Here is a 16,005-nt window from a genome sequence, read left to right on the forward strand (position 1 = left end):
AGACTTAACCACTATGCCACAGGGCTGGCCCCTATCTGCATCTTTATAGAAAAAGTTTGCCAACCCCTAATGTATAAGAAAAATGCAAACCTTTCTAAATGCTGAACACAGGGAAAGAAACATAGTAAGTTTAAAAACTGAGACAGGTGACACCAAGCATATTGGTAATACCAACAAATGTAAATGTGCTTAACTCACACATTAAAAGAAAAAGATTTTCAGGTTATTTGTAAAGGAAAGCAAAATAAAATAAAACCATGTCTATGCTGTATACAAGAGAACAAACTGAAATCGAAAGCCTAAACATAAAGGAATGAGAAAAGATATATTAGGAAACGCAAATAATATGAAATCAGGAGTTGCAATTTTGATACTAGGCAAGGTAAAATTCAGGCCATAAAGCATTTAGACAAAGAAGCGCAAATGCTAAAGCCACAGCAACTACTTTCATAAAGCAGAAATTACGAGAGATGCCAAGAGAAACCGACAGACACACAATAATAATAAGAGACTTTAACATACCACTCTCAGTCTAAGACACATCAAACATACAAAGGGTAAGTAAAGATACAAAAGACCTAAACAACATCATTCATAAGGTACAGTTTGTGTGTGTGTGTGTGTGTGTGTGTGTGTGTGTGTGTGTGTGTGTGTGTATTACCTTCTGATTATAGAGAATATAACTACTCAAGCATTCATGGGCCAGTCACGAAACTGGCTTTATATAAAGCCACAAAGAAAAAAACCTCATGAAGTTCCTTAAAGTAGAAATAATACAAGCAACATTCTCTGACCACAATGCAATAAAACTAGAAATTAATAACAACATCAAAAAACAAATAAATAAAAAAAGGTCCTTCTACCTAGAGATTAAAAAACTCTTTTTAAAAACAACTCTTGGGATAAAGCAGACGTACAAGCCAGAATTGCAGAATTTCTAAAAAATATATAAAGAATTGACAATGAGAACACTGCATACAATAATTATGGGATAACACCGAATCAGTGCCAAAGAGTACATACATGATGCTATCTTTTGCATAATAAAGAGGAGAGATGCATACACATGTACACATACTCCCACCCCCGTGTGTTTTTTGCTTATTTTTGCAAAAAAAAAGAAACATAGGAAGGATAAATCAGAAACCAATGAAAAACATATCTGTAAGGGATAGGAGACAATATAATGGAAAGAGTAGGGATCTGACTGTGATTTCTTTGATATATCTTTTTATACAGTTTTGACTTTTGAAACATGTTTTACAAATTCAGAAAATAAAATTAAACCAAAAAGATTGAAATAAGCAAACTCGAAAAGTGAACACAAACATAAGTTTAAAAACCTGTTTCCTAACTGTATATCAAATCAGTAATATGACCACACAAAGAAAATAATTAATTCAATTAACTTTTGAACACGCACTCTGACCACAGACAACCTTAGTTAAATATATTCTAAGCACAGAAAGAACTGCAAAGAAGGCTTGAATATTACTCAGTTTTTTGGTGGTGGTTGTTATTAGCAATGCAGTTGGTCTACTAATTCTGAAACTATTTTGGAGACGCAAATGAGTTCAGAAACACAGAGTCCTGAACACCTTCATATACATATGAAATAAAATAATTTTGGAGAGTCCTAAGTTATCTTCTCACTCTGGCCAAAGAGGATACTGGCCAGAAAATACAGTCTTAGAAAAAGTACATAAATAGTTGCACAACAATGTGAATGTACTTAACACTACTGAACTGTATGCTTAAAAATGGTTAAGATGGTAAGTTTCATATTATGTGTATTTTACCATATGGCAGGCACTGAGCCAGGACACTGACATATATTAACGCTAAGTTGAAAATATTAACAGTAAGTTGAGAACACCTTTGGAAGAAGGACATTGCTATTTTCATTTCACAGATGAGTAAACTGAGGCTAAGAAATGACAATTATCTCGCACAAGATCAGAAAGTCGTAATAGAAGCTGGAATTGACTCCGGGTCTCTCTGACCCCAAGGCTTATTCTCTTTCCACCACAACCACATTGCCTTTTCAACAATTTAGCAATTTACAATTAACTGCGTTGTTAATGAATATTAACAATTTAGTTTTGCTTTCTTTTTATATTAGTAAATGTATTTTTAATTAATTTTTTTATTGAGGTAACATTGGTTTATAACAGAAATAGAACAAAGAATCCTAAAATTTATATGGAACAACAGAAGACCCCGAATAGCCAAAGCAATCCTGAGAAAAATGAACAAAGCTGGAGGCATCACACTCCCTGATTTCAAAACAGCATGCTTTATTTTAAATGAAGGGATATTCACTCCTTTTGTCATCGTTAGATATTTGTTGTTACTGAGTAGCGATGGTGGCAGTTTTAGGTAATTTTACCGAGAATTCACAAAGAGGAAGATCATTCCAGAGGAGAAGTGTTTGGTCTCTTCGACAGCAACATGCTCTTCCTGAGGGTTCTTGTTTCAGGCCACAGCCTCTGTGTGGAAATCGAGGATAACAACTCAAGGTAGAAGAGATTCAAATCCTAGTTGTACGCCTGCTCTGTTTTAAAATAAAGTTTAAATTTTTGAACAGTGTAAGAAATGTGAAGTTCGGTTGAAACACATTTTCAGGCCAGCAGGCATTGGAAACACTACGTTCAGAAGCAAAAGCAGCTACTACTAGATGCTCGTCAGCATGTTGTGGCCTTGTCACCCCCGCAACAGGCTGGAAGGCGACTGTTCAGTAAGTTCAGAGACCACAGAGACCAAGCTCTGTTGTTACAAGGTAATTAAACAATATTGTCACAAAATTGAACAAGAAACCCTTTCAAGATGGAGAGAGAAAAGGAGCAAATCACTGAAGGTCACTGCATAATAATACAGTTATGCAATGTTTAGGAACTGTGTCTTTAAAAATGCATGATAAAAATAAATAGTATAAATGTCTTTATGAATCCAGAAATAGTTATGTCGGGGGAGGAACAAATCGGAATGCCACTAGCATCTACACCAGACAGTCAATGGATAAGACTTAGTGTAATGATAATAACTAGAGAAGAACAAAGATCCTAGAATTCCTGGAATGCAGTAAATTACAGTAATTTTTAAATGAAATATATATGCTAAAATGTTTTGAAAAGTAAAAATTCTTACATAAATATAAAGAAGTTGGAAGGCTAACATACTAGTCGTGATCTATGCTACAGTTCAAAGAAGTATTAAAACTCTGGGTAGTAGCCAAGAAAAAAGAGAAACATTTGAAGAACTTTATCTTGAAAAGATAATCATACAAATGTCCACCATAATAACAACCATAATATCAATGCCTGCCGTGGTGCATTGGTCTAAAAAGTAAGCCCTTCAGAAAAGTTCATTAAATCAAAGCATTCAAAGTGCTTCTCAAGGAAAACTCCTTTCAACACATATTATACATTTAACAAATGGTTTAAATTAGAAACAATGAAAAATTGACTGTAAATATGAGTAGCAAAATAAAATTCAAGTCTCTAGTCTTCTAGCTCTATATATTCTCCTTTCCCAATAAAGAAAAAAAAATCCAATCTAAAAATTATTCTTTAAAATTATTTCCTTTGAGGGGCCGGCCCAGTGGCACAGGTTCGAATCCTGGGCACGGACTCAGACACTGCTAGTCAAGCCGTGCTGTGGCGGCATCCCACATACAAAATGGTGAAAGAGGGGCACAGATGTTAGCTCTGGGCCAATATTCCTCACACACACACTAAAAATTTATTTCCTTTGGGAGATATCACTCCAATTTAAAAAAGGGTTTCACTGATGATAAATGTAACCTCTCCCCTGGCACTGTGATCCTTTCCATCCCCTTCCCATCTATCCTTAGGTGGTGTCTTAACAGGCAAGTCCACCATCAGGGTGAAGCTTGGGCTATGGACTTGTACCTGTTCAGACACTGTTATCAGTCAGGGAGGAGATAAGTATATAAAGAGAAAGTGTTTAGAAACTTCAATAGCAATTTGACAGTGATTCCATGTGTGTTGAATCTAAAAATAAAATATATGGGTTTATAATTTTTTAAATTAAGGATTATTGTGGTATAATTTACGTACAGTAAAATTCAACTTTTTTAGGTGCTCCTCTGCAGTCAATTCCCCCCCGTAACCCCCAACCCCTGGCAACCACTGATCTGATTTCTCTCCTTATAATTTTGCCTTTTCTAGAATTTCATATCAACAGAATCATAAATTATGTAGTCTTTTGTGCCTGGCATCTTTCATTTCACATGGTGCTTGGAAGATTCAACCATGTTGTTGCATGTATCAATAGTTTGTTCCTTTATATTGCTAGTAGTATTCCATTGCACGATGTACCAAAATGTCCATTCACCAGTTGATGGATTTCTGGGTTATTTTCAACCTTGGGTGATTATGAATAAAGCTGTTATAAGCATTTAAATAAGTAAGGGTCATTTTTCGTAAATGGATGGCCAAGTGTTCCAGTACCATTTTTTTGAAATGACTATCCCTTCTCCATTGAATTATCTTGGTATCGTTCCTAAAAATCAATTAACTTTATATCTGTCGGTCTGTTTCTGAACCTGTATTGTCTTCCACTGACCTAGGTCTCTCCTTACACCAAGGCTACACTGTCTTGATTACTGTAGTTTTATAGTAAATCTTGAAGTAAATTAAGCCTTCTAAATTTTTCTTTTCCAAAGTCATTTTGGCTATTCTAGATCCTGTGCTTTTCAACATAAAAGTTAAAATCAGCCTGTCAATTTCTACAAAAAACTCTGTTGGGATGTTGATTGAAATGGCATTGATTCTATAGATCACTTTGGGGAGAACTTACATCTTAACAATATTAAGTCTTCTGATCAATGAAACTTGGTAGCTCTCCATTTATTTAGGTCTTCTTTAATTTCTTTCATCAATGTTTTGCATTTTTATTGTCAAAATCTAGAACATTTTGCTAGATTTATCCCGAGATATTTCGAGTTTGTGGATACTATTATGTGATGTATTTTACTTCAATTTCAATTGTTCATCGTTACCATACAGAAATACAATTGGTTTTAATACAGAGACCTGGTATTCTATGACTTTTTAAAGTTTAGTAGTTTACTAGTTCTAATACCTTTTTGATTCTTTGAGATTTTCTATGTAGACACTATATCATATAAAATACAGACAGTTTTAACTTCTTCCTTTCCAAATTGAATGTCTTTTATTTCTTTCTCTTGCCTTACTAAACTGACCAGGACTTCCAGTACAATATTGATCAGAAGTGGTAAGATTGGACATCCTGGACTTGCTCCCAATCTTAAGTGGAAAACGTTCAGTCTTTCACCATTAAATAGGAGATGTTTCTTGTAGGTTTTTCATAGACGCCATTTAAACAGGTGGAGGGACTTTTCTTCTGGTTTGCTGAGAATTTTTATCACTAATGGGTGTTTAATTTTGTCCAATATTTTTTCTACATCTATTGGGATGATATGTTTTTTCTTTTTGATTCCGTTAATATTGTTGATTACAATGATTGATTTCAAATGTTACACCAACTCTGCATTCTTGGAATGAGTCCCACTTGATTACAGTATATATCTTTTTAATCTACTGCTGGGTTTAATTCACTAAAGTATTGTTAAGAATTTTCATGTCTCTGTTCATGGGGGATATCGGTCTGTAGTTTTACTTTCCTGTAATGTTTTGCTCGGGTTTTGGAGTGTCCATAGAATATTTTCTCATCTTTTTACTTTTAACTTACCTGTGTGTTTGAATTTAAAGTCAGTTTCCTGAGGGGAGTATTTAGTTGGGTCTTGCTTTTCTATCCACTCTTACAATCTCTGCCTTTTAATTGTTTACATGATTTATTATTAATATGGTTATTGATATGGTTGAATTTAAATCTCTCATCTTGTTCCCTTTTTCTTCTTTTCCTGCCTTCTTTTGTATTATTTTTTATGATCCCATTTTATCTCTATAACTAGCTTTTTAATTACGCCTCTTTTATTTTCTAGTGGTTGTTTTAGAGTTTACATATGTAACTTATCATAGTCAATCTTCAAATAATATTATACCCTTTCATGTAGAGTCTAAGGCTATCACAGTTGATCTAGGAAGTGGCATTGTTGTTATCTTTACCCTCCGCGCACCACAGACTCCAAATTCTTTCACTGTCGAGCTGCCACCCCCTGTGCCTGGTGTGGGGTTGTACTGCCGAGCTGGAAGATGCTTCTCGGTGTTGCTGCTCTGCTTTAGCAGTCACTGCACACCTGCACTGCACAGGGGGTCTCTTTCACACTCTGGCACCTCTCCCAGCTGCAGACTGCTGTTGCTTGTTATTCAGAGGCTTACTTGGGGGCCGGGTTGGTTCTTGGTCCCCTGGTCTTAGGCAGGGTCTGAGTGCCCACTCTTGGAGGAGATGGTCTGAAGAGTTGTGAGCCTTTCTGTCCCTCCCACCTGTGGCAGCTGAACCCTGCCAGGTATCCGTGGTGGTTCTCGGACAGGAAGGGTTTTTCTGTCCCTTTCCCAATGGTACAGACCTCTGCTTTGTGTTGGTTCAGGATCCTGGACCCAAGGGCGTTTATGGCTCTTTCCTTGGTGGAAGATGGTTTTGCTTCTACCCTTCTCCTGGAAGCAGCACTTTCTGCCTGGCTCCTGTGGGAGGGAAGGAAGATTCTCTAACCTCCTCCTGAAGCAGAAAGGCGTCTTTGCCTCTACCCTTCCCCCAGAGGCCCTGGGGATGAGAGCACTATTGTCCTGTCCCCAGGGATTTAAGGTTTCTGCCACAGATGAGAACTGTGTCTGGAGAAGCAGCAGGCTTTCGTGTCTGTTCCCCAGCAGCAGTCACCTCTCAGGCCTGCATGAGAGATCGGGGGGGAAGGTCTCTCCAGTCTTCTGTCCTGACCAACTTCTCTTCTGAGTACCTGGTGGAGATCCACGGAGAAGGGTTTGCAAGTGAGAACTCCCCTTGTGCTTGGAGCTCCTGGTTATTCTAGACTGATATGCTAGCCCATGCTTGGACTGCAGGCAGTTCAAAAAATTTTTGTTATTTCTTCTGATTTGCTTCACCGGCAGCCACCTCTTCCTCTCACGCTCTGTCAAAGGTGAACAGTTTGTGTGCCTCATCTCTCCTGGGAGGGGCTTGTCATACTTCGGGATTAAGTTCTACTGATTTCCTGGTAAACTCAGCTCTCTGATAGATTTCGAAAGTTATGATCTTTGTGGGCTATCTGGATTTTTCTTGTTAGGACGGGAGTGACACGCTCTTACAGCTTTCTACATCCTAAGTGGAAAAAGAACTTAGGCTTATATTTTCTGTCTTTGCTTTTTTATTTCCTTTTTTAAAATAATTCTTATTATATATTTTACAAAAATATTGCTCTGTGACGGATCGGAAAAAACAATAAAACTGGTCCTTCACCACAAACAGTGTGGAAAGCACTGTTCCAGTGCACAAAGTAGGTATGGTTATGACAAGACTGTCCAACCTCCGGATGCCATAAGTGAACTGTTTAGCTACACAAACATTTCTTTTGAAACTGATGACATACCTGCAGATAGCACAAAAGGTTCATACTAACTCCCACTTAGCAGAGGGTAAGGCAATAGGGGTGGTTAAAATATTTTCACTCCTAACGATGTATTAGTAGCCCATCATCTAGCACTGCTAATTTTCTTCCTTTATAAGATAAGATTCATAGCATTTATCCCAAGTTTCTCTGATCTAAGGATTAATTATCTAGGAATCTTTCAAAATGTCCCATATTTCCTCTGTAAAAGGCATATCAAAATAAACCATATCACTATAAGATTCTACCAACCAGGAAAGATTCTACCAACCAGGAAAGGTGCTAATTAAATGGAGACATAATGAGACGAGAAAGTAGCCTTGAAGACACTTAGTAAAGTATATCTCTCATTTCCCCTGATAAACAGTTCAGAAGCAATACAGAAGCAATAATTATTTTAAAGTATGTTCTCTCATAACATGTCCATTAAGGACTCACCACTCTGCTGCTCTTTTGTCTATCTTTCCCAACAAAATAGCGAACACATAAGGACAGTGTTGTATTCATCTCTGTACCTCTCAGTGTCTAGCACAGTGCCTGGCATATAGCAGCTCCAAATGAATACATATGGAGTGAAATGAACAGACTGGATAATGGTTCTGCCTAATTTTTTCTTGTATCTTTTTCCTCTGGGCTATATCCTGCTCTTACCTGCCTCCGTCTTCCTTTTTGGTGAGTGTATATAAATAGATCTCATAGAATCTATAGACACCAGTGTCTGTCTGGCTCCCAAGCACCCACTACTGTTTGAAGACTCTGCTAGCAGCCCTATCTGCCTGATAAGCTGGCCTCACACCTGTAACAGAAGCATTAGGGCTGAGATAGTTCTAGCTCTGTCCTTTGTTTGGATGACCTGGCCTGCATGATGGTCAGCCTTTGTAGCCAGATAAGCTTCCCATAACCACCTCAGGGCCTGGGTATATGGATTTCTACCTGAACCTGCCTCTTTTTCCTCTTCATTGGTCATGTGTACAGGGACTCATACACCTCAACCCCTGAGCCTCCTTGAGTCACAACAGGTACTTCATCTTATGCTAACATATATTATTATTTAGTTTTTCATATGCTGTGATCAACCTTCCATTAGGATATATAGGGAGAATGCCACTGAAAGCAGAAATAATGTTTTTTTCTTTTTTGAGTCTAACAAAATTCCTAACATAGTAATATGCCCAGAGTAGACGCACAATTACTGATTGAGAGAATGAGCTGAATCCTATATTGAAAGCTCTTCATAAGTCCCCTCCATGAATTAAGTCAACTAACATTTATACTTGAGTTTTCCCAACAACTCATTTTTACTTCCTCACACACCTCCATGGGAAAACTAATGTGTGTCTTAAAGGGTAATAACTTAATACCTAAGAGGACCAAACATACTTAGCAGTTCAATAAGGTTCACATCTTTCCATAATCATACACTAACTAATCTTACTATTCTCATAGATTTTGAAGAAAAGAAACTCTTACCCAGCCTTAGCAACACTTATGGTTTGTTGCTCCATTGCTTCATGGATACTGGTTCTGTCATGCTCTTTGAGGCTATTAAACTCATCGATACAGCAGAGGCCTGCATCTGCAAGGACTAAGGCCCCAGCCTCCAAATTCCATTCTCCTGAGTCTTTTACAGCAGTCACCGTCAGACCTAAGGGAACAAGCGAGCCATGTCAGCTTTTCTTTTCAAAAGCATTTCTTATATCTATGAAGGGAAATAAATACCTACATTTTAAAGGGAAGGGCATAGAGTCAAGGGCTTTATTTCTAGTCTACCAAGAACAGATAGCATCAGGACAACTATCCAGTCACTGGAAGGTCTCAGAAGACCCTATGTTCTGAAAATCTAATATGTGTTATTGAGTATTTTGTGGCAAAACAGAATTTCCCAAATTTTCTGTCTCTCCTTGGCAGGTCATCCTCACTGAGTGGTCTAAACTTTGAGAGGGAGCAAACAGCTCTCCAGAGATCTTATGACAAGTGGTTCTGTACTATACCCTGTTTACAGAGAAGGGGCCAAGAGAAAATTGATATTACAATCCAGTGATGAAAATGAAAAATTTGCTCCCAGTCACAGTGTGAGGGAGAGGATTCCCTTCATATTTCTTCTCTGATTTTTTTTTTTAATAATTTTATTTATTTATTCTTCCCCCAAAGCCCCAGTACATAGTTGTATGCCATAGTTGCACATCCTTCTAGTTGCTGTTTGTGGGACGCGGCCTCAGCATGGCCGGAGAAGCGGTTCGTCGGTGCGCACCCGGGATCTGAACTTGGGCCACCAGCATCGGAGTGCGAGCACTTAACCGCTAAGCCACGGGGCCAGCCCTCTTTTCTGATTTTTATTCATCCTTTATACCAGTGAATAAAGCAGTGTGGTCAAAAGCAAAGGCTCTGAAGTCACCTAGACTTGTATTTGAATCCTGGATCTGTCATTCTGGCTGCCATATTGTAGGCAAGTTTCCTAATATACCCAGGCCTCAGTTTATTCATCTGTAAAAGGGGATAACAATAGAAAATATTTCACAGATTCTTGATATTCAAATAGAATATAAATGAAGCTCTTTAAAAGGTATATGATACATAATGAGTACTTATAATAACTATTGTTGATAAAAATTGATAAACCTCTGGCTAGACTGATCAAGGTAAAATATGAGGAGACACAAGTTACCAATATCAGAAATGAAAGAGGGAACACCACTATAGACCCCATAGACACTGAACCAATATTAAGGAAATACAATGAAAAACTCTATGTGCTAAGTTTGATAACTCAGATGAAATGGTCAAATTCTTTGAAATATATAAACTACCAAAGTTTATCTAAAAAGGAATAGATAACCTGCACAATCCTATATCTACTTTGAAAACTGACTATGTAGTTAAAAACCTTGCAACACAGAAATCTACAGGTTGGGATGACTTCATGGTGAATTCTACCATATATTTATAGAAGAAATAATACCAATTCTATACTAAATTTTCAAAAATACAGAAAAACAAGGAACACTTCCCAACTCATTTAGTGAAGCCAGCATTATGATACCAAAAAACAGATAAAGATATATTAAAAGAAAACCACAGATCAGTATCCCTCATACACATAGACGCAAAAATCCTCGAAAAATAAAAGCAAATCAAACAATACATAAAATGCTAACAGATCATAACTAAGTAGGGTTTAATTAGGAATACAAGGCTAACTGAACATTCAAAACTTAATTAATGCAATTCACCATATCAACAAACTAAGGAAGAAAAAGCAAATGACCACCTCGATAGATACAGAAAAAACATTTGAAGAAACTCAACAATCATTCCTGATTAAAAAAAAAACTCAGAAAATTAGGAATAGAGGGAACTTCTTCTATCTGATAAAGGGTATTTACAAAAATCCTACAGCTAATATACTTCATGATAAAAGTGTGAATGTTTACCCCCATACACACCCTCACCCCCTGCAAGAACAGAACAAGGCAAGGAAATCTGCTCTCATCACTCTTATTAAAAATCATCCTGGAGGTTCTAGCCAGTGAAGTAAAGCAAGGAAAAAAATAAACAACATACAGATTGAAAAGAAACAAAAATTGTTTATATTTGCAGACAATATGATTATGCAGAAAATTACCAATAATTTACAAAAAAGCTACTAGAACTAATAAGTGAGTGTAGCAAGATTGCAGGATGTAAGTCAATATACAAAAATCAATCATATTTCTATATATTAGAAAACAATTAGAGGCCAGCCCCGTGGCTTGGTGGTTAAGTGCGCGCGCTCCGATGCTGGCGGCCCGGGTTCGGATCCCGGGCGCGCACCGAGGCACCACTTCTCCGTCCATCCTGAGGCTGAGTCCCACATACAGCAACTAGAAGGATGTGCAGCTATGACATACGACTATCTACTGGGGCTTTGGGGGAAAAAATAAATAAATAAAATCTTTAAAAAAAAAAAAAAAGAAAACAATTAGAAATTGTAATTTAAAAATAATACATTTATAATAGCACTCAAAAATATGAAGCACTTGAGTATGAATCTTAAAGATGTGAAAGATGTATATGAAAAACTACAAAACATTGATAAAGGAAATCAAGGATGACTTAATCAAATTAAGAGATATTCTATGTTCATGGAATCAATTGAAAAACTCAATATTTTTAAGATGTTTTCCCAAATTGCACTATAATTCTCCCCAAACTGTTCTACAGATTCAATGCAATTCCAAACAAAATCCTCATGGGATTTGTCTTTTTATAGAAATTGACAAGGTGATTCAAAAATTTATATGGAGAAGCAAAGAAAATAGAAGAGTCAAACCAAAAAACAAAGTAGGAGGTCGCACATGACCTGATTTCCAGATTTACTACAAAGCTACAGTAATCAATTCAGTGTGGTATTGGAGAAAGGGCATAGACAGAATAGAACAGAACAGAGTCCAAAAATTGGCCCACACATATATGGTCAAGTAAATTTTGCTAAAAATGCAAAAGCAATTCAATGGAGAAAGGATAATCTGTTCCACAAATGGTGCTGGAATAACTGGATATCCTTACGCAAAAAGAAAAAAAATCATTCTTGATCCGTATCTCACATCTGACACAAAAATTAACTCATAATGAATTAAAGACCTAAATGAAAAATGTAAAACTTATAGAAGAAAACATAGGAGGAAAGCTATGTAAGTTCTTCTGGTTTCTGGTCCAGCATTTAGGGAGCTTAGAAGTTGCCACTCCATCCTAACAACAAGTAAAAACCTGAATAAACTGAAAAATCAACAATTCTTCTAAGATCCATCAGAGAAATGAAGTCACTGCAAACCACTGCCCCCAAAATTCGAAAGACATAAAGGCAGAGAAATCACAACTTACCAGAGCAGAAAACTCCACGGGAACCAGTACAGGGATAGGAAAACCTGAACTGTAATTGACAAACTGCTGGAGGCTCAGTATGGACAACTCTGAAAATTAAAATCTCCAGAGGAACCCAGTTGCAGGGGGGTCCCCACACTCGTGAGTCTTACCAGATTCTCACATTGAATATCAACAATTTTTCTCTGACACTGTAAGGAGAGAGATGGAAAGTCTAAGGAAGAATCAAAAAGAAATTCTAGAGACCAAAAACACTGTGAAAGAAATGAAGGATGCTTTGATGGGCTCATTAGTAGACTGGACATGGGTGAGGAAACAAATCTCTGAGAGTCTCTGAAAGTAAGGATAGTCAATAGAAACTTGCAAAGGAAAAAAGGATGGAAAATAACAGAACAGAATATGTATCTAAGAACTGTGGAACAACTACAAAAGGTGTAACTTACATGTAATGTATGTAATGGGAATACCAGAAGAAAGAGAGAAGGAGGGGAGCAATATTTAAAGCAGTAATGCCTGAAAAATTCCCCAAATTAATATCAGACAACAAACCACAGATCCAGAAAACTCAGAGAACATACATCAGGAAAAATGCTCAGCAAAACTATACCTAGGCATATCATATTTAAACTTCAGAAAATCAAAGATCAAGAAAAAATCCTGAAAGAAGCTGGAGGAAACACCACCTTACCCACAGAAGAGCAAAGATGAGAATTATATCCAACTCCTCCTCAGAATATTTTAATACAATCTTAAAGATACGTTAAAGCAAGAATAGCATTCACAAGTGAAGATATAATCACGCTAGGTTCCGCACTGGTTAGATAATTTCTAGAGCAGGAGGCAGCAAACTGTGATCTGTGGGCAAAATTTGGGCTGGCCACCTGTTTTGTAAAAATAGTTTTTTTGGAACACAGTCATGCTCATCATTTACATATTGTCTATGGCTGTTTTCACACTACAATGGCAGAGTTAAGTAGTTTTGACAGACACTGAATGGCCCTCAAAATCTAAAATATTTATATCTAGCTCTTTACAGAAAAAGGTTGCTGACTCCTGCTCTCGAGTGTTAATCTCTACTATGAGGCATCAAACTTTAAAAGAAATACTAATAAAAAAAGAAGGGTAAACAGATAATGAAGGACATGGAAATAATACCATTTAAAGAATAGTTTATAGAATGGGGTATGATTAGCCTGAAAGAAAGATCTAGAGAAGAGAAGGTAATTTTTATGTATTTAGAGAACTATCCTACAGAAGAGGAATTAGACAAATTTGGGGCAGCTCCAAAAGAAATAACTGAGACCAACATGTAGAATTTTATAGGGAGCTGCTGGAAACCATGAGGTGTTTAAAAGGAATGGACTACTTTACAAAGTAGTGAACTTTTCATCAAGGTAACTATTTAAGCAAAAGTGGAAGTCCACTTGAAGAGAGAGTGTAAAAAGGAATTCATGCAATGAATAGGTGGCTGGACAAAAGAGAAATTAGAAAACACTGAGATGAAAGAAAATGCAGACACAAGATACCACAACTTACAGGATGCAGCTAAAGCAGTGCTTAGAGAACACAGAGCAATAAATGCCTACATCAAAAAAGAAGAAAGATCTCAAACCAGGAATCTCTGCTTCCACTTTAAGACACCGGAAAAAAAGAGCAAATTAAACCCAAAGCAAACAGAAGGAAGGAAATAAATATTAGAGCAGAAACTATTGAAATAGAGAATATAAAAATAATAGAGAAAATTAATGAAACCAAAAATTGACAAACTTTTAGCTAGATTGACCAAGCCAAAAAGAGAGAAGAATAAAATTCTTCAAAATCAAAATCAATCAGGAATCAAAGATGGGACATTATTACTGACTTTACAGAAATACAAAGGATTGTAAGAGAACACAGTGAATAACTGTATGTCAACTGATTAGTTAACTTAGATGAAATAGATAAAATTCTAAAAAGACAACACCAAAACTGAATCAAGAAGAAAAAAAATCTGAACAGACCTATAAGAAGTAAAGCGATTAAATTAGTTATTTAAAAACTACCCACAAAGAAAAATACACACACACATAGCTTCACTGGTGAATTCTACCAAACATTTAAAGAATCAAATATCAATTCTTCAAAAACTCTTCTTTAGAAATAGAAGAGGAGGGAACCCTTCCTAATTCATTCTATGAGAACAGTATCACCCACCTTCCAAAAATCAGAGAAAGACACCACAAGAAACTAAAGACTAATATCTCTTATGACTATGGATGCAAAAATCTTCAACACTACCCTAGCAAACCAAATCCAGCAATATAAAACAAAGATTATACACCATGACCAAGTGGGATTCATCTCAGGTACGCAAGATGGGTGTAACATCTGGAAATCAATTAATGTACTATCCCCATATTAACAGAATAAGGGACAAAAAGGCACATGATCATATCAACAGAGGCAGGAAAAGCATTTGACAAAATTCAACACTCCTTCATGAAAAAACACTCAACAAACTAGGAACAAAAGAGAACTTCAACCTCATACAAAAAACCCTGAGCTAACGTCATTCTTAATGGTGTAAGACCGAATGTTTTCCTGCTAAGATCAGAAACAAGACAAGGGTGTTCGCTCTCACTATTTCTATTCAGCATTGTACTGGAGGTTCTAGGAAGGGCAATTAGGCAAAAAATGAAGTAACAGGCATCCAGAAGGGAAAGGGAGAAGTAAAACTATCCCTATTTGTAGATGGCATGATCTTGCATATAGAAAATCCTAAGGAATCCACTAAAAATCTTGTTACAACTACTAAACAAGTTCAGCAAGGTTGAAAGATACAAAATCATATGTTCAAAGTTGACTTCAAGATAGAACAGGTTATGAGAGACAAAGAGGGGCAATATATAATGAGAAAAGGGACATTCCACCAGGAAGACATATCACTTATAAATATATATGCACCCAAAACAGGAGCACCAAAGTACATGAAGCAACTACTCTCAAACCTAAAAGGATCTATTAACAACAACACAATAATAGTAGGGGATCTTTTTGTGTGTGTGTGTTTTTTTTATTGTGAAATTTTTGTTGTACATTATTGATTACCAGTCACCATATAAATGCATCCCTCCACCCCTTGTGCCCATTCCCCACCCCTTTTGCCCCTGGTAACCACCAATCAGTTCTGTCTGTCTGTGTGTTGGTTTATCTTCCACATACGAGTGAAATCATAAACTGTCTGTCTTTCTCTTTCTGGCTTATTTCACTTAACCTAATACCCTCCAGGACCATCCATGTTGTTGCAAATGGGACGATTTTGCCTTTTTTATGGCTGAGTAGTATTCCAGGGCATATATATACCACACCTTTTTTATCCAATCATCAGTCGAGGGACACTTGGGTTGCTTCCATATCTTGGCTATAGTGAATCATGCTGCAATGAACATAGGGGTGGATAGCCACTTTGGATTGTTGATTTCAGGTTCGTTGGGTAGATACCCAGTAGTGAGATAGCTGGATCATAAGGTGCTTCTATTTTTAATTTTTTGAGGAATCTCCATACTGTTTTCCATAGAGGCTGCACCAGTTTGCATTCCCAATAGTAGGGGATCTTAACACCC

General features: G+C 36.8%; 1 protein-coding gene across 1 annotated transcript in view; it reads right to left on the reverse strand.

The window, feature by feature from the left end:
* MCM9 (minichromosome maintenance 9 homologous recombination repair factor) overlaps positions 1-16,005 on the reverse strand; it is an 87,109-nt gene that overhangs the window by 23,301 nt on the left and 47,803 nt on the right. The window contains exon 8 of the mRNA XM_087444038.1: positions 9,014-9,188. Coding sequence (XP_087300164.1) covers positions 9,014-9,188 — 175 coding nt within the window. The remainder of the gene's footprint in view (positions 1-9,013; positions 9,189-16,005) is intronic.

Source organism: Ceratotherium simum, chromosome 19 (assembly GCF_057802395.1).
Source record: "Ceratotherium simum simum isolate JZ-2026a chromosome 19, ASM5780239v1, whole genome shotgun sequence".
Lineage (NCBI taxonomy): Eukaryota > Metazoa > Chordata > Mammalia > Perissodactyla > Rhinocerotidae > Ceratotherium > Ceratotherium simum.